General features: G+C 42.3%; 1 protein-coding gene across 2 annotated transcripts in view; it reads left to right on the forward strand.

Moving 5' to 3' along the window:
* LOC140714284 (contactin-associated protein-like 5) overlaps window positions 1-22,575 on the forward strand; it is a 1,700,882-nt gene that overhangs the window by 224,396 nt on the left and 1,453,911 nt on the right. For both annotated transcript variants that reach the window (XM_073025370.1, XM_073025379.1), the window contains exon 2: window positions 6,207-6,317. In XM_073025370.1, coding sequence (XP_072881471.1) covers window positions 6,207-6,317 — 111 coding nt within the window. The remainder of the gene's footprint in view (window positions 1-6,206; window positions 6,318-22,575) is intronic.

The following is a 22,575-nucleotide window of genomic DNA, read 5'->3' on the forward strand; positions in this document are numbered from 1 at the left end:
ACAGCCCCTGTAGAATGTGATGAGGATGGGGGGTGGGAGATGGAGTTTCCTCAGCCTTCACAGAAAGTAGAGACACTGCTGGGCTTTCTTTGCTATGGAGCTGGTATTGAGGGACCAGATGAGATTCTCCGCCAGGTGAACACCTAGAAATTTGGTGCTCTTAACGATCTCTACCGAGGAGCTGTCGATGTTCAGCAGGAAATGGTCACTCCGTGCCCTCCTGAAGTCAACAACCATCTCTTTTGTTTTGTTCACATTAAGAGACAGGTTGTTGGCTCTGCACCAGTCTGTTAGCCGCTGCACCTCCTCTCTGTAAGCTGACTCGTCGTTCTTGCTGATGAGACCCACCACGGTCGTTTCATTGGTGAACTTAATGATATGGTTCGAGCTGTGTGTTGTGGCACAGTTGTGTGTCAGTAGAGTGAACAGCAATGGACTGAACACGCATCCCTGTGGGGCCCCCGTGTTCAGTGTGATGGTATTGGAGATGCTACTCCCGATCAGGACTGACTGAGGTCTCCCAGTCAGGAAGTCTAGGATCCAGTTGCAGAGGGAGGTGTTCAGGCCCAGTAGGCTCAGCTTTTCAATCAGTTTCTGAGGGATGATTGTGTTGAATGCTGAACTGAAGTCTATGAACAGTATCCGAACATACGTGTCTTTTTTGTCCAGGTGGGTTAGGGCCAGGTGGAGGGTAGTGGCAATGACGCCATCTGTTGAGCATTGATCATGTGGATAGTCAAAAGTTTTCTTCCAGGGCTGAAATGGTTGCCACAAGAGGGCACAGGCTTAAGATGCTTGGGAGTAGATACAGAGGAGATGTCAGGGGTAAGTTTTTTATGCAGTGAGTGGTGAGTGTGTGGAATGGGCTTCCGGCAACGGTGGTGGAGGCAGATATGATAGTGTCTTTTAAGAGACTTTTGGATAGGTACGCAGAGCTGAGAAATGTAGAAGGCTATGGGTAAGCCTCGTAATTTCTAAGGTAAGGACATGTCAGCACAACTATGTGGGACGAAGGGCCTATATTGTGCTGTAGGTTTTCTATGTTTTTTTTCCTTCTTGTCTAGATTTACAACAGCCTTTGTACACCATGGTTCTTGTACCCTACCATCCTTTCCCTGTCTCTTTGAAACATACCTCTGCAGATCAATACACAAATATCCCCTGAACATTTGCCACATTTCTGCCGTACAGTTCCCTGAGAACACCTGTTCCCAAATTATGCTTCCACGTTCCTGCCTGATAGCCTCATGTTTCCCCTTACTACTTAAATGCTTCCCTAACTCGTCTGTTCCTATCCCTCTCCAATGCTGTGGTAAAGGGTATATAATTGAGATCCCAATCTCCAAAATGCTCTCCCACTGAGAGACCTGACTCCGGTCCACGTTCATATTCCAATACCAGATGAATTACAGCCTCTCCTCTTGTAGGCTTATCTACATATTGTGTTAAGAAACCTTCCTGAGCACACCTAACAAACTCCACCCCATCTAAACCCCTCACTCCAGGGAGATGCCAATCAATATTTGGGAAATTAAAATCTCCCACCACAACATCCCTGTTATTATTGCAGCTTTACAGAATCTGTCGCCCCATCTGCTCCTTGATGTCCCTGTTATTATTGGGTGGTCTATAAAAAAACACCCAGTAGAGTTATTGACCCCTTCGTTTCTAACTTACACCCACAAAGACTCCATAGACAATCTCTCCTCATTTCTTTCTTTTCTGCAGCCGTAATATTTTCTCTGATCAGCAGTGCCACACCCCACCTCTTTTGCCTCCATCCTTGTCCTTTTTGGCAATCTCAGTAGTTATTCCTGCCCCTCAGCCATCCAAGTCTCGGTAATGGCCACAACATCATAACTACAAGTACTGATCCATGCTTTAAACTCATCCACTTTGTTCATGATACTCCTTGCATTAAAATAGACACATTTCAAACCATCAGTCTGACTGTATCCCTTCTGTATCATCTGCCTATCCTTCCTCTCACACTGTCTACAAGCTTTCTTGATTTGTGAGCCAACCACCCCTTCCTCTGTCCCTTCAATTCGGTTCCTATCACCCAGCAATTCTCGTTTAAACTCTCCCCAGTAGCCTTAGCAAACCTTCCTGCCAGGATATTGTTCCCCTCAGAATCAAGCCATCCTTTTTGTACAGTTCACACCTGCCCCAAAAGAGGTCCCAATGATCCAGAAATCTGAATCCCTGCCCCCTGCTCCAATCCCTCAGCTACGCAATTATCCTGCACCTCACTCTTTTCCTATACTCACTGTCATGTGGCACAGGCTGTAATCCCGAGATTACTACCTTTGCGGTCCTGCTTCTCAACTCCCTTCCTAACTCCCTGTAGTCTGCTTTCAGGACCTCCTCCTTTTTCCTACCTATGTCATTGGTACCAATATGTATTACGACCTCTGGCTGTTCTCCTTCCCACTTAAGGATATCTTGGACGCGACCGGAAACATCCCAGACCCTGTCACCTGGGAGGCAAACTACCATCCATGTTTCTTTCCTGCATCCACAGAATCACCTGTCTGACTCCCTGACTATAGAGTCCCCTATCACTGCTGCCATTCTCTTTCTTTCTCTCCCCTTCTGAGCCGCAGGGCCAGACTCTGTGCCAGAGGCGCGGCCACTGTTGCTTCCCCCAGGTAGGCTGATCCCCCCCCCCCAACAGTACTCAAACAGGAATACTTATTGTTAAGGGGGACAGCCATTGGGGTACTATCTAATATTTGACTCTTGCCCTTCCCTCTCCTGACGGTTACCCACCTATCTGTCTCCTGAGGCGCCAATGTTTAAGGGTTTATTGGATGGAGGTAAGAATGATACACACTCTTCATATATTGACAGTCAATCTGTTAAAAAATTGTGATAATATCCAGGGATGAGATGTCAAATCCAAGCACAATAGACACGGAATTTAAACACACCTAGCTAGGATAGCTACTTCCATACCAGTTATCAGAAATGCTCATTTGATTTGCTGATATTCTCCATGAAAGGAGATATGCTAATGTGACTCTAGAATTTTGATGAAATATTTTGATCTTACCTGCTTTCCAGAATGGCAGGTAACCATCCTGTTCTGGACAATTGGAGTAGGCAATAAATATGAGCTTTCCCTGCAAAGTTCTTCCGCATTTCCTCTCTCATTTCCACATTTGTTTGGTCAGCTGTGTGTAATTGGGTGTCACAAACTCTTTGGGCTCTAGGGACTGATTACCAAGCTATATCGCTCATGTTGAAAAATCTGAGCTTTGGAATGGTGTTTTGCAACAGCGCTTACTAAAGTGGTCTGAAACTATTTTACCACTGTGCCTCCTTAATTTACTTTAGTTTGCAGATGAGACAATTAGTTATCGCTTTTCAGAGGAAATAAATGAGCATAATTTGTTTTGAAACTGTTAGCATTTTGAATGAGTGTGTGCATTGTAAGCCATCTGTCATGCCAGAAGCTGCATGTGTGATTATTAATGATCTGCTAGACATCACTATTTTCAAACATAGTTACTGCTGAATTCCATAATTGTATATCAGAGCTACGTGCCTGAAACAAACTTCAAAGAGAAGTAACAGAAGCAGATATGGTGATAACATTTAGGAGAGGTTTGGTTAGGCAGATAGAATTAGCTGGTCAGAAACACAAGAGATTCTGTAGATTAAAATCATAGTCTGCACAGACAGGCTGGGGGGGGGGGGGGGCTATTCCTATGGCATACTGATCTATGTTAATATTAATGTCTGGGAGTGTGGTGATGTGAACCATGGCCAGTTCTGGCTTCTCAGTCATTCCAGATTGTTTGAAACTTCCTTGGTGATTGTTTGCAGATATCTATTTCTGTTTTCACTTCCTCCATTCATTTGTTTTCTTGTACAACCATTTCTGATAAAATTAGTGTATAGCAAGGAATCAGGCCCAGACTGCCCACGCTGACCAAGATTCCAACTAAGCTAGTCCCGTTTGCCAGCAATCAGCCCATATCCTTCTAAATCTTTCCCAGCCATATATTTGTCTGAATGTTGTTTTGTACCTGACTCAATTACCTTCTTAGGCAGCTCACTCCAGAATGAACTGCACCCTGCAGGAAGTTACCCCTCAGGTGCATTTTAAATCTTCCCTCACTCACCTGAAACCATCTCCTTTAGATTTTGGTTTCCCTTCCCTGGTCACATTTGCTGTATATTCACTCCATCTATGCCTTTGCTCCATTTGAAATATTGATGTAAACCAAGAGACATTTTAAGATATATCTGTCAAGGCAGTGTATTATTCCACTACCGATCCTATTAACAACCTGTATCAGGACATAGTTCCAGACTTCTTATTCAGGTCTCTCTCCTGGTTAAAAATTGTAGCTGAGGAACCATTTCAAGTGAGTGCACTTTCGTGAAGCAGGCAAGGGACCTGTTCAGTTCTTATTCGTACCTTCTGGTTGCAGTCTCCAGCATCAGAAGACCACAAATTAGCCAGTTACATACCATCTAAGCTTGTAATATAATATATTGGGGATAGTGCAAGACAGAAGGAACCTACAGATGGGTTTAAATTAAAGCTAAACAGCCCAAGAGGCACACCCATATCCTTCTCACTTTCATTTTCTCTGCTGCCTCTACTATCTTTCTTTTCCAGTTCTGATGAAAGGTCCTGGATTTGAAACATTATATTTTTTATCTTTCAACTGATGCTGCCTGACCTGCTGAGTGTTTCCAGCCTTCTCTTTTTCATTTTATATTTGCAGCGGTTTTTTAAAAATGTATTTCTTAAAAGAGTTGAACTTTATCTCCTGGCTGGGCTCATCATAGCCTCCTGGAATCTGTGAGTTCAGTAGTTCCAAGCACTTTTTGTTTATTCTGCTCCATCTCAAAATATTTGCTTCTTTATACGTCCTTCTGCTATCATTTATTTTGTCATTTAACTTCCTTTCACCATCCCGAGAGTTAAAGAGTCATAGAACACTACAGCACAGAAACAGGCTCTCCAGCGCACCTAGTCTATTCCAAACTATTATTCTGCCTAGTCCCATCGACCTGCACCCAGACCATAGCCCTCCATACTCCTTGTCCATTTACCTATCCAATTTTCTCCTAAATGTTGAAATCAAATCCACATCCTCCATCTCTACTGGCAGCATGTTCTACATTGTCCCCACCCACTGAGCTAATAAGTTCCTCCTCACTCTCCCTTCCTCTAGGAATAAAGTCCTGGTCTATTTAACCTTTCTCTATTAACAGGTCCTGGCAACATCCTTGTAATTTTTTCTGCAGTCTTCAGTCTTATCTATATCTTTATTCCTGTTCTCTTCCTCATGACATCTTTCCCCTCCATCTCATCCATATATTCTTCTGACTTTCAAAACTTCCTATCTCTATTTTTACTGTGTTCTGATGAAATATTTGTTATACTGAACTCTGGAAAATCCTGATCGAGGGAAAAGGAAAAAGAGTAAATCCAAGATAAAAAGGTATTTCCCCTGCCAGACAGATCTGATCTTGAGGCATGCTCTATAGATGAAGCCAGGTCATTAAATACATTCAAATATTGTTCTTAGGGATAGACAGATGTGAAGGCCAAGACATTGGACATATAGAAAGCAGAGTTTGATAGGTTCTTGATTAGTAAGGCTGTCAAAAGTTATGGGGAGAAGACTGGAGAATGGGGTGGAGAGGGATAATAAGGTGACCATGATGGAATGTCAGAGCATTCTGGTCAGAGCAGACCAGAATGGCCTAATTCTGCTCCTTTGTCTCAAGGTTTAGTGGTCTTATGGGTCAAGGGATATGGGAAGAAAGCTGTAACAGAGGACTGAAATTGAATGATCAGCCATAGTCATGTTGAACAGGAAGCAGGATCAACGGCGTGAATAACCACCTTCTGCTCCTAAGCTCTGATATATGAAGCGTTCTCTACTTCTGCCTGATCTATTGAGTATTTCCAACAGTTCATGGTCAAATTTCAGCATTCCAGCATCTCTAGTGTTTTGCTCTCATAGGCATTTAGATTCCTTTAATATGTTAAAGATCATTTTATATTCTCTCAGCTCAACATATGGCACAGATTTTTGTTCACAGAATGTCAGCAGTTTCAGCTTGGCAATCTTCTAGGTCTCCAGAGGCATAGTTAAAATTCTCTTGTGCACTTGTAAATAGCAGAAACATATTGTGCAGCTAATTAATTTAATGTAATGCTGTTCTTCATCTGGCAGATGACTGTGATGATCACTTGGTGTCTGATTTGCCTCAGTTGGTGTTCGATTCCTCCTCTGAGTTGTCTAATAGTCACAACCCTGGCTTTGCAAAGCTGAACAGGCGAGATGGTAAGACATGACCAACATGACCAACTATTCATGTAAATGCCAGCTGTCTTGAATGATAATGAAAAGGAGGGCATGTCTTCATTTGTGTCAGCTTAATGATGTGTGAAAGGTTCAGTGCTGTAACCTTTCCTTAAAACAATGCATAGATTGGCATTAGACTGTGGGTCCCATTCTTTTTAAGATCATTTTCTGGATTCCCATGCTTTTTTATTACATGGAGAACAATCAACCTATGGAGTCTATGCTAGATCACAGAGTGAATCTACACTCTCACCACTTGTAACCTTGTAACCTATTCTCCCTACATTTATACGAAATAAGATGGAAGAGCTTGTAGCACAGTTACAAATTGGAATATATAATATTGTGGGCATCACTGAATCATGGCTGAAAGAAGATTATAGCTGGAAGCTTGTATCAGAAGAAGAGGCAGGAAGGCAGAGGGGGTGATGCTGCTTTGGTTTTAAAAATCATTAGAAAGAGGTGACATAGAGTTGGAAGGTATTGAATCATTGTGGATAAAGCGAAGGTGCTGCAAAGGTAAAAAGACCCTGAGGGTGTTGTATACAGACTCCCAACGAGTAGGATATGGTCTACAAATTACAAAGTGCATGCCAAATGGGCAATGTTGCAATAGTCATGGGAGATATCAATATACACATAAATTGAGGAAGTCAGGTTGGTGCTGGATTCCAGGAGGGAGAATTTCTAGAGGGCCTATGAACCAGCACGTGAATGAGCCCACTAGAATATCATAAGATGATCAAATTGATACTGAAATTTGTGAAACAGAAGCTAAAGTCAGCTCTGTCAGTATTACAGTGGAGTAAAGGGAATTACAGGGGCATGAGAGAGGAGTTGGCCAGAATTGATTGGAAAAGAACACTGGCAGGGATGATGGCAGAACATCAATGGCCAGAATTTCTGGAAGCAATTCATAAGGCATGGGATATATACATCACAAAGAGGAAGATGTATTCTAAAGGCAAAATGACGCAACTATGGCTAACGAGAGATAACAAAGCCAACATGAAAGCCAAAGAGAGGGCATATAATAGAGAAAAATTAGTGGGAATTTTTAAAAACCATTGGAAGTCACTAAGAAGATAAAGATGGAATACAAAAGTAAGTTAGCCAGTAATATTAAAAAGGGTACCAACAGTTTCTTCAGATACATAAAGTGTAAAAGAGAACCGAGAGCGAATATTGGACTGCTGGAAAACAATGCTGGAGAGGAGGTAATGCAGGCAAGGAAATGGAGGATGAACTGAATAATTATTTTGTAGCGGTCTTCACTGTGGAAGACACTAGCATTATGGTGTCAGGGGTCATGAAATGTGTGAAGTTACCATTGCTAGAGAGAAGATTCTTGAGAAATTGAAAGGTCTGAAGGTAGGTAAGTCACCTGGATGAATGGTGAATACCACAGTGTTCTGAAAGAGGTGGCTGAAGAGATTGTAGAGGCATTAGTAATGATCACTAGATTCTGGAATGGTTCTGGAAGACTGCAAAACTGCAAATGTTACTCCACTCTACTCTTCAAGCAGGGAGAGAGGCAGATGAAAGGAAATCATAGGACAGTTCATCTGAGCTCAGTGGTTGAGAAGATGTTGGAGTCAATTATTAAGGATGAAATCTCAGGGTGTTTGGAGGCACAAGATAAAATAGGCTGTATTCAGCATGGTTTCCTTGGGAGAATCTTGCCTGACAAATCTGTTGGAATTCTTTGAAGAAATATCATGCAGGATAGACAAAGGAGGTAGAAATTGATAGATTCTTAATTGGTCCGGGCACGATAGAATATGGGGAGAAGGCAGGGGAATTGGGGCTGAGAGGAAACTTGGATCAGCCGTGATGAAATGGTGGAGCAGACTCAATGGGCCAAGTGGCCTAATTTTGCTCCTATATCTTATGGACTTATGGTCTTATTTCCATCTCACTTGCTTGAGTGGTAGTTTACAATGACCAGTTAATCTATCATCCTACGCGTCTTTAAGTGATGGGAGAAAATCTAGGGGAAATCTCTGATCCAGAAAGAGCCCAAAGGTTGGTGATGTTGAAGATACTGCAGAAGGCTGTCACAGATTACAGCAGGACTTTTACAGGATATAGAGTTGGGCTGAGAAGTGGTAGACAGAGCTGAATGGGTGATTTGGCTGTGACATCTGTCACCCCATTGGATGTGCGGGTTCACTCGGCCGATCTGACTGGCTAGGCACATGTCGACTTACCCTCACAGCTCCATATGTGTCCATCCCGAAGTTCAGCACTGGGTTACAGAGGATGACCCCCAACAAAAACACTGCTCTGCCCGTTAACAGAGCTACTTCCATCCAAGGCCATTTGTGGGATCACTGGAACAGTATGCAGCAGCTGAGCAACTCTGCTGCCCCAGGTCTTTTGTCGAGGATTATTATCGTAACACATTCTTCCCTGCCCTTCTGTTCATGTTACAGAGTTTTAAAGCATTTTAATTGTGATTACCAGTGACATCTCTGAGGAAGAATTTGTGAGCCTAATGTCTTTTGGCTCATTAAAGGACATCCCCTGATACCCTCATCTCTCATTATTATATAAGACTGCATTTTAAATTATCCCAGAGGTTCAATATGCACTAACCTAATCCAAATCATCCTTATTTCATGAGCAAATACATACTTCATAATATTGAAATGGAAGAGAATTTAAACCTTTTCAGCCAAATGGCCTGGATGGATATTAAAAATGCCGCTCCTATTTTTGAAAGACAACAGGAAATCTTCCTGATTTCCTGGTCTGTATTCTCTCCTTAATTGGTACTGTAGTCAGAATGATTGCTATTCTTTGGAAGAATTTCTGCAGCAATGATATATTAAGTAGAAGAGAATTTATCACCCTCCCCCTTCTCTCTTTCTCCATTCCCCATTCTGACTCCCTTCTTATTATCTATCACCTCACTCTGATGCCCCTCCTTCTTGTTGTTCTACCATGGCCCACTCTCCTCTCCTATCAGATTCCTGCTTCTTCAGCCTTTTACCTTTTCCACCTATCACCTCCTAACATCTCACTTCATCAACACCTTCCCCCACCCACCTACCTTACCCCTCATCTAGCTTCACATCACTTACTAGATTGTACTCCTTGCACACCCCTCACCTTCTTATTATGGTTTTTAGACCACTTCCTCTCCAGTCTTGAAGTGTTTCATCTCAAAATGTTGACTGATTATTCCCCTCCATTGATGCTTCCTGACCTGCTGAGTTCCACCAGTGTTTTGTGTAATTTACTACAGATGTTAAGGAAGAGATCTTGATTCTGACAGTACAGTATTTAGCACTTAAATTATTCTAACATGCTGTACTAATCTACATTCTGTGTTGTAGGTGTCATCCCCATTCATGTTCTAGCTATTGATTGACCCATGTGGCATTAGTTTAGATGAGTGTCACTTTGTCCTGTAGCAGCTACTTACAAAGTAGAAAGATTCATACAACACAGAACTGGGCTAATTCTGCTTCCCTTCATTCCATTTGCTTCACTTTCACTATTTAGCATACCGTGAAAATTAGCAGAAATCTACATGATATTTACAATGTAGACAAGCCATCCTGTCTTGTCTGAGATTGCACTCTTAGAACATAAGACATAAGAATTAGAATTAACATAACATTAGAATGAACATAAGAATTAGGCCACATGGCCCATCATGTTTGCTTTGCCATTCTATCATAACTAATTCATCATCCTTCTTAAACTCATTCTCCTGCCTTCTCCCTGTAACATTTGACACCCTGACAAATCAAGATCCTATCAAGTTCTGCTTTAAAAATACTCAATGACTTGGTCTCCACAGCCAATGAATTCCACAGATTTACCATCCTCTGGCTAGAAAAAAAATTCTCATCATTCCTGTTCTAAATGGACACCCCTGTATTCGGAGGCTGTGTGCTCTGGTGCTAGACTGCCTCATCCCCTCCACATCCACTCTATTTAGGCCTTTCAAAATTCAATAGGTTTCAAAGAGATTCCCCTTCATTCTTCCAAGCTCTAGTGAGTACATGCCCAGAGCCATCAAATGCTCCACACAAGTTAACCCTTTTATTCCGCAAATCATTCATGTGAACCTCATCTGGACCCTCTCCAATGCCACCACATCCTTTCTTAGGTAAAGGGTCCAAAACCGCTCACCACATTCCAAATGCTGTCTGTCCAAAGCCTTATAAAGCCTCAGTCTTACACCCTTGTGTTCATATTCTAGTCCTCTCGAAACGATGCTAATGCTTTTGACTCTAATAACTATGACTGACTCTGACATACACTTCAACAGTCTACACTTATCCTGTTCAACCCATATACACATTTAAATTATATCTGTCTGATCTTTTCCAACTCCTCACTCATGATTCACTATTCTACTGCAGCAATTTGGAGATCACGCAAGGGTTTACCCCTATACTTCATTCAAAAGACCATGTTGTACATACACTCAGTGGCCACTTTATTCGGTACATAAAGATCCGCTGCTCATTACTGCAAATACCTAATCAGCCAATCAACAGAACGAGAAGGAATGTGATCTAAGTGACTGACCGTGGAGTGATTTTTGATGCCAGCCAGAGTGGTTTAAACATCTCAGAAAATGGTGATCTTCTGGGATTTTCACACACAACAGTCTCTGGAATTTACTAAATCAAGTTGGTCGAGGCAGTCTTGAGGAGGACTTCATAGAATGCATCTGTGAGGGCTTTCTTGAACAGCACGTTACTGAACCTACAAGGGATTGTGTTATCTTAGATCTGGTCCTGTGCAATGAAGCAGGTAAAATTAGTGATCTTGTAGTTAGGGATGCTCTTGGAAAGAGTGATCACAGTATGACTGAGTTCCTCATACAAAAGGAGGGTGAAATAATTCAATCTAAAACCAGTGTATTATGCCAACTACAATGGTGACTACAATGAGATGAGGGAGGACTTGGCTAGTGTTGACTAGGGAAACAGGTGGGACAGCTGAGGAAAAGTGGAAGACTTTCAAAGAGGTTTTCACGGTGCTCAACAAAATTATATTCCAGTTAAAAGCAAGGACAGTAAGGGTGGGGGGAGCCAGCCTTAGATAACTAAGGGAATAAAAGAAGGTATCAAACTAAAAGCTCGTGCATACAAAGTCACCAAGACTAGTGGGAAACTGGAAGACTGGGAATACTTTAGAAAGCAACAAAGAAACACTAAGCAAGCATAAAGAAAGGGAAGCTAGATTATGAAAATAAACTAGCACAAAATATAAAAATGGTTAGTTAATTTTTTTCATAATTATATAAAGCGGAAAAGGGTGGCTAAAGAGACTTTAGGTTCCTTGGAGGACGAGAAGGGGCAATTGATATTGGGTAATGAGGGAATGGCAGAGGCTTGGAATGACTATTTTGTGTCTGTCTTCACAGTGGAGGCATGTCTAACTTGTCAGAGAGAGATGTTATTGATGCAATGGAAAGTGAGGACCTCAGTACAATAGCTATCACTAAAGTGATAGTGCTGAACAAACTTATGGGCCTGAAGATAGTCAAGTACCCTGATAGAATCCATCCCAGGGTACTGAAAGAAATGGTGAAAATTTACCAAAATTCTCTGGGCTCTGGGCAGGTCCCAGCAGATTGGAAGATGGCAACGTCATGTCACTCTTCAAAAAAGGATGTCAGCAAAAGGCAGGTAACTATAGGCCAGTTAGTATAACATCTGTAGTTGGGAAAATGCTTGAAGCTATCATTAAAGAAGAAATAACAAGGCATCTGGAAAGAAATGGATCCATCAGACAGATGTAGCATGGATTCAGCAAAGGCAAGTCCTGTTTGACAAACACACTGGAGTTCTTTGAGGATATAGCAAGCGCAGTGGATAGAGGGGAACAGATGGACGTTATTTACTTGGAATCCAAAAGGCATTCGATAAGGTGCCGCATAAAAGACTTATCCATAAGTTAAAGGTCTTATGGATCCTTATGGATTTGGGGGGATGATGTATTAGCATGGATAGAGGAGTGGTTAACTAATAGAAAGCAGACAGTTGGAATACATGGGTGTTACTCTGTGTTGGCAATTAGTGGTGAGCGGTGTGCCTCAGGGATCAGTGCTGGGTCCACAACTATCTGGAAGGGGGGACCAAGTGTAGTGTATCTAAGTTTGCTGATGATACTAAATTGAGTGGAAAAGCAAATTGTTCAGCAGATATGGAGAGTCTACAGAGATATATAGATAAGCCAAGTAAGTGAGCAAGGGTCTGGCAGATAGAGTGCAGTGTTGGTTAATACGAGGTCATCCTCCTTGGAAGGAAAAATGGAACGGCAGATTACTATTTAAGTAATAAAAAAATACAGCTTGCTGCTGTACAGAGGGACTTGGGAGTTCTTGTGCATGAATCACAAAAGATTGGTTTGCAGGTGCAGCAGGCTATCAAGAATGCAAATGGAATGTGGCCTTCATTGCTAGAGGGATTGAATTTAAGAGTAGGAAGGTTATGCTGCAACTCTACAGGGTACTGGTGGGACCACACCTGGAGTACTGCGTGCAGATCTAGTCTCCTTACTTGAGGAAGGATATACTGGCTTTGGAGGCAGTGCAGATGAGGCTCATCAGGTTGATGCCAGAGATAGCGGGGTTGGACTATGAGGAGAGATTGAGTCGCCCGGGACTGTACTCACTGGAATTTGGAAAAATGAGAGGAGATCTTATAGAAACGTATAAAATTATGAAAGGGATAGATAAGATAGAGGCAGGAAAGTTGTTTCCATTGTTAGGTGAGACCAGAACTAGGGGTCATAGCTTCAAGATTTGGAGGCAGTAGATTTAGGATGGAGAGAAGAGGAACTGCTTTTCCTGGGAAGTGGTGAATCTGTGGAATTCTCTGCCCAATGAAGCAATGGAGGCTACCTCAGTAAATATATTTAAGACAAGATTGGATAGATTTTTACATAATAGGGAATTAAGGGTTATGGAGAAAAGGCAGGTAGGTGGAGATGAGTCCATGGTCAGATCAGCCATGATCTTATCGGATGGCAGAGCGGGCTCGATGGGCCAGATGGCCAATTCCTGCTGCTATTTCTTATGTTCTTACTGAGAATGGTGCAACAAACATTCAATGAGCAGCAATTCTACTGACAGAAGCACCTTGTTAATGAGAGAGGCTGGAGGAGAATGGACAGACTGGTTCAAGCTGACAGGAAGGTGACAGCAACACAAAAAAACATGTATTACAACAGTGGTGTGTGGAATTATGGCTCTGAATGTTCAACACATCAAGACTTGAAGTGGATGGGCTACAGCATCAGAAGACTACAAACATACACTCAGCTGTCACTTTACTAGGTATAGGGGGTAACTAATAAAATGGCCACTAAGTGGTGGTACAGCAGTACAGCTGGTAGATCTGCAGCCTCACAGCCCGAGCAATGTTGGGTTGATACTGTCTTTGGGCACTGCCGATGTTCAGTCTGCGCTTCCACCCCACGATTATGTCGGTTTGCTCCCACATCTGAGCACATACCAGATTAAATGACCACTGGACGTTGTCCCTGGTGGGTCGGTAAGTGGCAGAATCTGACAGGAGTTGACAGAAATGTGGGGAGAATAAAATGGGAATTACAAAACTGCAGATGTTCAAAATCTGAAATAAACAAGAAAGTGCTGGAATTACCCTGCAGGTCAGTCAACATCTGAGGAAAAGAAAGAGTTAATGTTACAGGTCACCACAACTGGAAAAGAGAAAAGATGAGTTGGCTTTTTCTAACAGAGAAGGTGTGTGAGGGATGGATAGAACAAAGGGAATATCCCTGATGGGGTAAAGCCACATAACTAAACATACAAATTGCAGTCAAGAATTTGTTTGCGTGCATGATGTGTTGCTATCACAAGGGTATAGGAAAGTCTCGTAGGCCAGACCACACCAATAATAGTATCTTACCTGATACAAAGAGAAATAAAGCCTGAGCAATTCCATGTTGAGTCCAGTAAGGCTGTAGTGCCCAAAAATAGTATGAGTGTCTTTATTTATGCTTGTGGTGGGCACAGAGAGAAAAGGTCAGAATGGGAGAGGGATGCTGAATTAAAGGGGTAGACAGCTTTTTATAATCCTAATATTCAGTATTTGGGGTATACTTCTTTTGCTTAAATTGCAAAGAGAACTAGGACCGCCATGATGGCATAGTGGTTAGTGCGATGCTGTTAGAGCTTGGGAGGTTCTGGGGTTCATGGTTCAATTCTGGATTTTTTTTGTAAGGAGTTTGTGCATTCTCCCCTAATTGTGTGGCTTTCCTCTGGGTGCTCTGGTTTCCTCCCACAGTCCAAAGCTATACTAGTCCATAGGTTAATTAGTCATTGTAAATTGTCCTGTAATTAAGCTAGTGCTAAATAGGTGGGATGCTGTGTGGAGTGGTTCGCTGGGTCAGAAGAGCCCGTTCCATGCTGTATCTCTAAATAAATAAATAAATAAATAAATGATAAATAGAAGCGAAACACAAAAAAGCTATCTTTATCTCCAACATCTATCGATCCATTTCAATTCAATATTTCTGTAGTTGATTGGTTAGCAAATGTTGCAGATGACATTTATATCAGCAGTGTTATATTTTATTTGTAGTGATCCCAAACACTTCTTGTGCATGATATCTGTTCTCTTTTCTAGTCAATTCTAGTCCTCCAAGAGGACTACAACCTTGTCATGGTTTGGAAGCTTGCATGCCTCAATGACCTGGAGAGTTATGTTGGCTGCAGTCAGGCTATATGCTTTGCCTCTTGGTAGGGTCACTCATGCCAAAAAGGTCAAAGGGTAGAGGCTAGACTAAGAGTGGTCCACTAGTCCTCCAGGTTCAGGGGTTCACCTCAGGACTGACAACCTTAACTGGTGAAAAGAGATTGTTACAGAAACAGCAATGAAGAATCCTTCTGTCTCTGTGTATGACAGTATATGACCAAGACAGAGAGATGGAGGATTTCATTGCTGCCCTAAATGCCAACGGCATAATAGGCAATAAGCAAATGCTTTGTGTGATCTTCAGATTTGACCATTTTACACTTCTGATTCATAGAAATTAATGAAAATTAGAAACAATCCGGTGCCAAGATGAATCAAAGCACTTCAAAAAGTAATTTATTGCATGAATCATTTTTGAGAGGTTTGGATGTGAAAGGAACTAGATTAATAATAGTAAAGTCAGTCCACATCTTTTTATTCATATTCAGAAATCCAGTTTTGTTTTTGTGGATTTGAAGCAATCCATGTTTATCTTTAATTTTATTTTAAGACCATAAGACCATACGACATAGGAGCAGAATTACACCATTTTTCCCATTGAGTCGACTCCACTATTCCACCGTGGCTGATTTATTATCCCTCTCAACCCCATTCTCCTGCCTTCTCCCTGTAACCTTTGGTGCCCTGATGTTTCAAGAACTTATCAACCTCCAGTTTAAATATACTTAATGACTTGGTCTCCACAGCCATCCGTAGCAATGAATTCTACAGATACACTGTCCTCTGGCTAAAGAAATTCCTCCTCATTTCTGTTATAAAAGGATGTCCCTATTCTGAGTCTCTGCCCTCTTGTCCCAGACTTCCTCACTATAGAAACCTCCTCTTCCTATCACACTATCTGTGCCTTTCAATATTCAATAGTTTTCAGTGAGACCCACCCTCATACTTCTAAACTCCACTGAGTACAGACCCAGAGCATGCAAATGTTTCACATACATTAATCCCTTCATTACTAGAACCTCCTCTGAACCCTCCAAAATGCCAATATATCTTTTCTTAGATAAGTGTCTCAGAATGGCTCATAATATTTCAAGTGCAGTCTGACCAAAGCCTTATAAAGCCTCAGCATTACAGTCTTGCTTTTATGCTCTCAAAATGAATGCTAACATTGCATTTGCCTTTCTTACCACTGACTCAACCTGTGTTTTAAACTTAAGGAAATCTTTCATGAGAAGGCTGAAGTCCCTTTACATCTCTGATTTCTGAATTATCTCCCCATTTAAAAAATAGTCTACACCTTTATTCCTTCTACCAAAGTGCATGGCCATACACTTCCCTACACAACATTCCATCTGCCACTTCTTTGCCCATTCTCCCAATCTGTCCAAGTCCTCCTGCAGAATCCCTGTTTCCTTCACGCTACCTGCATCATCTTTATCATCCGAAGAGCCATCAATTCTGTCATCCTAATTATTGACGTGATGTCCCCAACCAGTCATCCAATCTTTTATCCATGCTTTATATAATATACTGATGGGCCAAATGGCCTAATTCTGCTCCTAGATCTTATATATTTTACCTGACCCTCTGAATAAATGGAGTCCCAAACCATAATGTTCATACACCCAAAGTGTCAATGCCAAATATAGAAATGGACTTTTAGGTACAGGGGACAGAGCAGTAGAGACATTCAGAAGCAGTTAAAGTAGAGTCAAATCATTCAAAAACAGTAAAGAAAAAAAACATTGAGAACCATTCAGAGTATTCAAAAACATTAAATAATACAAATAAAACATTTTGCTCTGCATGATCAGTGAGCCCTTCCAAATAAATGGACTTCTAGCTCTTACATATACCAATCCATGAGTAGAGTTGAGGGCCCAAATGCAAAGTCCACCCAGCCCCTCCCACCCTCCTGAGTAGGCCATGAGCTTCAATAATAACTTCAGTTGCGGAGTGGCTGGTCTGGTGAGACACAGTTTGACCTCAGGCCAACGTTAGACATCTATATTCAGTGGGAACTTCTATTTGCGGTCTTCTGCTCCTGCAGCCCATCTACTTCAAGGTTCAGCTTGTGAATTCAGAGATGCTCTGCTGCACATCACTGCTGTAATGTGTGGTTATTTAAATTACTGGCACCTTCCTGTCAGCTTGAACCAATCTGGCCATTTTCCTCTGACCTCTCATTAACTAGATGTTTTCACCCAAAAAAGTCTTGTTCACTGCATTTCTTTTGTTTGTTTTCACACTATTCTCTGTAAACTCTAGAGATGGCTGTGCATGAAAATACCAGGAGATAAATCTGTGCAAATATAGAAAACCATAATAAATGAATAAATAAGTAAATAAATAAACTCCTTATTCCAACCTCACATCTTGGCCACTATTAAGAGGCCTATATTTAACATATACCCATATAACAATTACAGCACGGAAACAGGCTATCTCGGCCCTTCTAGTCCGTGCCAACGCTTACACTCACCTAGTCCCACTGGCCCGCACTCAGCCCATAGCCCTCCATTCCTTTCCTGTCCATATACCTATCCAATTTTACTTTAAATGACAATACCGAACCTGCCTCTACCACTTCTACAGGAAGCTCGTTCCACACAGCTACCACTCTCTGAAAAAAAAAATTTCTCCTCGTGTTACCCCTAAACTTTTGCCCCCAACTCTCAACTCATGTCCTCTTGTTTGAATCTCCCCTACTCTCAATGGAAAAAGCCTATCCATGTCAACTCGATCTATCCCCCTCATAATTTTAAATACCTCTATCAAGTCCCCCCTCAACCTTCTACACTCCAAAGAATAAAGACCTAACTTGTTCAACCTTTCCCTGTGACTCAGGTGCTGAAACCCAGGTAACATTCTAGTAAATCTTCTCTGTACTCTCTCTATATTGTTGATATCTTTCCTATAATTCGGTGACCAGAACTGTACACAATACTCCAAATTCGGCCTTAGCAATGCCCAATTTCAACAGCGCATCCCAACTCCTATACTGAATGCTCTGATTTATAAAGGCTAGCATACCAAAAGCTTCCCTATCTACATGAGATTCCACCTTCAGGGAACTATGCACCATTATTCCTGGATCACTTTGTTCTACTGCATTTTTCAATGCCCTACCATTTACCATGTATGTCCTATTTGGATTATTCCTACCAAAATGTAGCACCTCACACTTATCAGCATTAAACTCCATCTGCCATCATTCAGCCCACTCTTCTAACTGGCCTAAATCTCTCTGCAAGCTTTGAAAACCTACTTCATTATCCACAAAGCCACCTACCTTAGTATCATCTGCATACTTACTAATCCAATTTACCACCCCATCATCCAGATCATTAATGTATATGACAAACAACATTGGACCCAGTACAGATTCCTGAGGCACACCACTAGTCACCGGCCTCCAACCTGACAAACAGTTATCCACCACTACTCGCTGGCATCTCCCATCCAGCCACGTTGAATCCATTTTACTACTTCAATATCAATACCTAACGATTGAACCTTCCTAACAAACCTTTCATGTGGGACCTTGTCAAAGGCCTTACTGAAGTCCATATAGACAACATCAACTGCTTTACCCTCGTCAGCTTTCCTCGTAACCTCTTCAAAAAATTCAATAAGATTTGTCAAACATGACCTTCCACGCACAAATCCATGCTGACTATTCCTAATCAAACCTGTCTACCCAGATAGTTATATATGCCATCTATAAGAATACTTTCCATTAATTTACCCACCACTGACGTCAAACTGACAGGCCTATAATTGGTAGGTTTATTCTTAGAACCCTTTTTAAACAATGGAGCCACATGAGCAATACGCCAATCCTCCGGCACCATCTAATGACATTTGAACTATTTCTGTCAGAGCCCCTGCTATTTCTACACCAACTTCCCTCAAGGTCCTAGGGGATATCCTGTCAGGACCTGGAGATTTATCCACTTTTATATTCCTTAAAAGCGCCAGTACTTCCTCCTCTTTAACAGTCATAGTTTCCATAACTTCCCTACTTGTTTCCCTTACCTTACACAATTCAATATCCTTCTTCTTAGTGAATACCGAAGAAAAGAAATTGTTCAAAATCCCCCCCATCTCTTTCGGCTCCACACATATCTGTCCATTCTGTTACTTTAAGGGATGAATTTTATCCCTCACTATCCTTTTGCTATTAATATAACTGTAGAAACCCTTTGGATTTATTTTCACCTCACTTGCCAAAGCAACCTCTTATCTTCTTTTAGCTTTTCTAATTTCTTTCTTAAGATTCTTCTTACATTCTTTATATTCCTCGAACACCTCATTTACTCCATTTCTGCCTATATTTATTGTAGATATCTCTCTTTTTCCTAACCAAGTTTCCAATATTCCTTGAAAACCATGGCGCTCTCAAACTTTTAACCTTTCCTTTCAACCTAACAGGAACATAAAGATTCTGTACCCTCAAAATTTTGCCTTTAAATGACCTCCATTTCTCTATTACATCCTTCCCATAAAACAAATTGTCCCAATCCACTCCCTCTAAATCCTTTTGCATCACCTCAAAGTTAGCCTTTCTCCAATCAAAAATCTCAACCCTGGGTCCAGTCCTATCCTTCTCCATAATTATATTGAAACTAATGGCATTGTGATCACTGGACCCGAAGTGCTCCCCAACACATACCTCCTTCACCTGACCTATTTCATTCCCTAACAGAAGATCCAACACTGCCCCTTCTCTAGTTGGTACCTCTATGTATTGCTGCAAAAATCTATCCTGCACACATTTTATAAACTCCAAACCATCCATCCCTTTTACAGTATGGGCTTCCCAGTCTATGTGTGGAAAATTATAAACTCTCACAATCACAACCCTGTGTTAACTACAAATATCTGCTATCTCCTTGAAAATTTGCTCCTCCAATTCTCGCTCCCCATTAGGTGGTCTATAATACACCCTTATAAGTGTTACTACATCTATCCCATTCCTCAATTCCACCCAAATAGGCTCCCTAGACGAGCCCTCTAATCTATCCTGCCAGAGCACCGCTGTAATATTTTCTCAGTCAAGCAATGCAACACCTCCCCCTCTTGTCCCTCCGATTCTATCACACCTGAAGCAATGAAATCCAGGAATATTTAGTTGCCAATCACACCCCTCCTGCAACTATGTTTCACTAATAGCTACAACATCATATTTCCAGGTATCAATCCATGCTCTAAGCTCATCCACCTTTCTTACAATGCTCCTAGCATTAAAATAGATGCATTTAAGAAATTCTCCACCTCTTCCTCTCTGTTTATCCCTAACGATGCAATCAACTTTATTATCTTTTTCTTACTTCTCCCCTACATCTTTGGTCTGAGCACTCCCCTTCTCTATCACCTGCCTATCCTCCCTCACACACTGTCTACTAACTTTACCTATTTGTGAACTAACCTCCTCTCCCCTAGTCTCTTCAATTTGATTCCCACCCCCCAACCATTCTAGTTTAAAGTCTCCCCAGTAGTCTTAGCAAATCACCCTGCCAGGATATTGGTCCCCTTAGGATTCAAGTGTAACCCGTCCTTTTTGTACAGGTCACACCTGCCTCGAAAGGTCCCAATGATACAGAAACTTGAATCCCTGCCCCTGATCCAATCCTGCAGCCACGGATTTATCCTCCACCTCATTCCATTCCTACTCTCACTGTCGCGTAGCACAGGCAGTAATCCTGAGATTACTACCATTGTGGTCCTTCTTCTTAACTGCGTTCCTAACTCCCTATATTCTCCTTTCAAGACCTCTTCCCTTTTCCTACCTATGTCATTGGTACCTGTATGTACCACGACCTCTGGCTCCTCACCCTCCCACTTCAGGATATCTTGAACGGGATCAGAAACATCCCAAACCCTGGCACCAGGGAGGCAAACTACCATCTGGGTCTCCTGACTACATCCATAGAATCGCCTATCTAACCCCCTAACTATTGAGTCCTCTATTACTACTGCCTTCTTCTTCCTTTCCCTACCCTTCTGAGCTACATGGCTGGATTCTGTGCTGGAGGCATGGCCAAAGTTGCTTCCCCCAGGTAGGCTGTCTCCCCCAACAGTACTCAAACAGGAGTACTTATTGTCAAAGGGTACAGCCACTTGGGTACTCTCTAGTACCTCACTCTTCCCCTTCCACCTCCTAACCGTGACCCAGCTGTCTGCCTCCCGTGGTCCTGGTGTGACCACCTGCCTGTAACTCCTCTCTATCAACTCCTCAATCTCCCTGACCAGACGAAGGTCATCGAGCTGCAACTCCAGGAGCTGCAGCTCGGCACACCTGGCACAGATGTGGACATCCGGGAGGCTAGGAGACTCCAGGACCTCTCACATCCGACACCGAGAACAACAATCTGCCCTCACACTCATACTTCCCCTTTCCTCAAATAACAGGAAACACTGAAATCTGAACCTGCCTTCACTCTGCTCCCGGCTCACTCCACTGCCCGCAAATGACGCTGCCCGCTGTATAAGGCTGTGCCCTTTTAAAATCTTCCCCGCTTCACTGCCTGCCGTCACACGCCTGCGCAGTCCCGCCTCTCTTAACTCCGATGAGAATAAGAAAAATTCAAGATGGCTCCCACCACACTCCTGTTCTGATCCTCCGACTTCCTTCTCCAAACGATTTTGATTCCCATAATGGCTTTTTTACCCTTGTATTTTCTTAACTCCACCCACAAAGATTCAACATTCTCTGACTCTATGTCACCTCTTCCTAAAGATATAATTCCATCTCTTACCAATAGAGCCACTCTACCACCTATGCCTTCCTGCCTGTCCTTTCGATACAAAGTATATCCTTTGATGTTACACTCCCAACTATGGCCTTCTGTCAGCCACGACTCAGTGATGCCCACAAATCTCTAATTGCACCACAAGCTCGTCCACCTTATTCCAAATACTACGTGTATTTAAATGCAGCATCATCAGTCCTGTATTCTTTGCCCTTTTCAATTTTGCTTCTGTGGTACAATTTAATTCTTGGCTCTGTCTGCATTTGTACCCAGTCACTGGCTTGTCCTTCCTTACATTCAAGTTACACCCATCATCTACTTGTAAACCTGTTGGCTCATCCTCAGCTCCCATCCCCCTGCCATATTATTTTAAACCACTCCCACCAGCTCTAGTAAACCTGCCCACAAGGATATTGGTCTCCCTCAGATTCAAGTGCAATCTGTCCCTTTTGTACAGGTCACACCTGCCCCAGAACAGGTCCCAATGATCCAGAAATCGGAATCCTGTCTGCTGCTCCAATCTTTTAGTCACGCATTTATTTACCACCTCACGCCATTCACTATCGCGTGGCACAGGCAGCAATCCCGGGATTACAACCCTTGAGCTTCCTTCCTCACTCCCTTTACTCTTTTTTCAGGACCTCCTCCCTTTTCCTTCCTATGTCATTGGTATCAATATGTGCCATGGCCTCTGGCTGCTCACACTCCATTCTCAGGATATTGTGAACACGTTCAGAAACATCTTGGACCCTGGCACCTGGGAGGCAAACTACCATCTGTGTTTCCGTT

This window comes from Hemitrygon akajei, chromosome 2 (genome assembly GCF_048418815.1).
Source record: "Hemitrygon akajei chromosome 2, sHemAka1.3, whole genome shotgun sequence".
NCBI lineage: Eukaryota > Metazoa > Chordata > Chondrichthyes > Myliobatiformes > Dasyatidae > Hemitrygon > Hemitrygon akajei.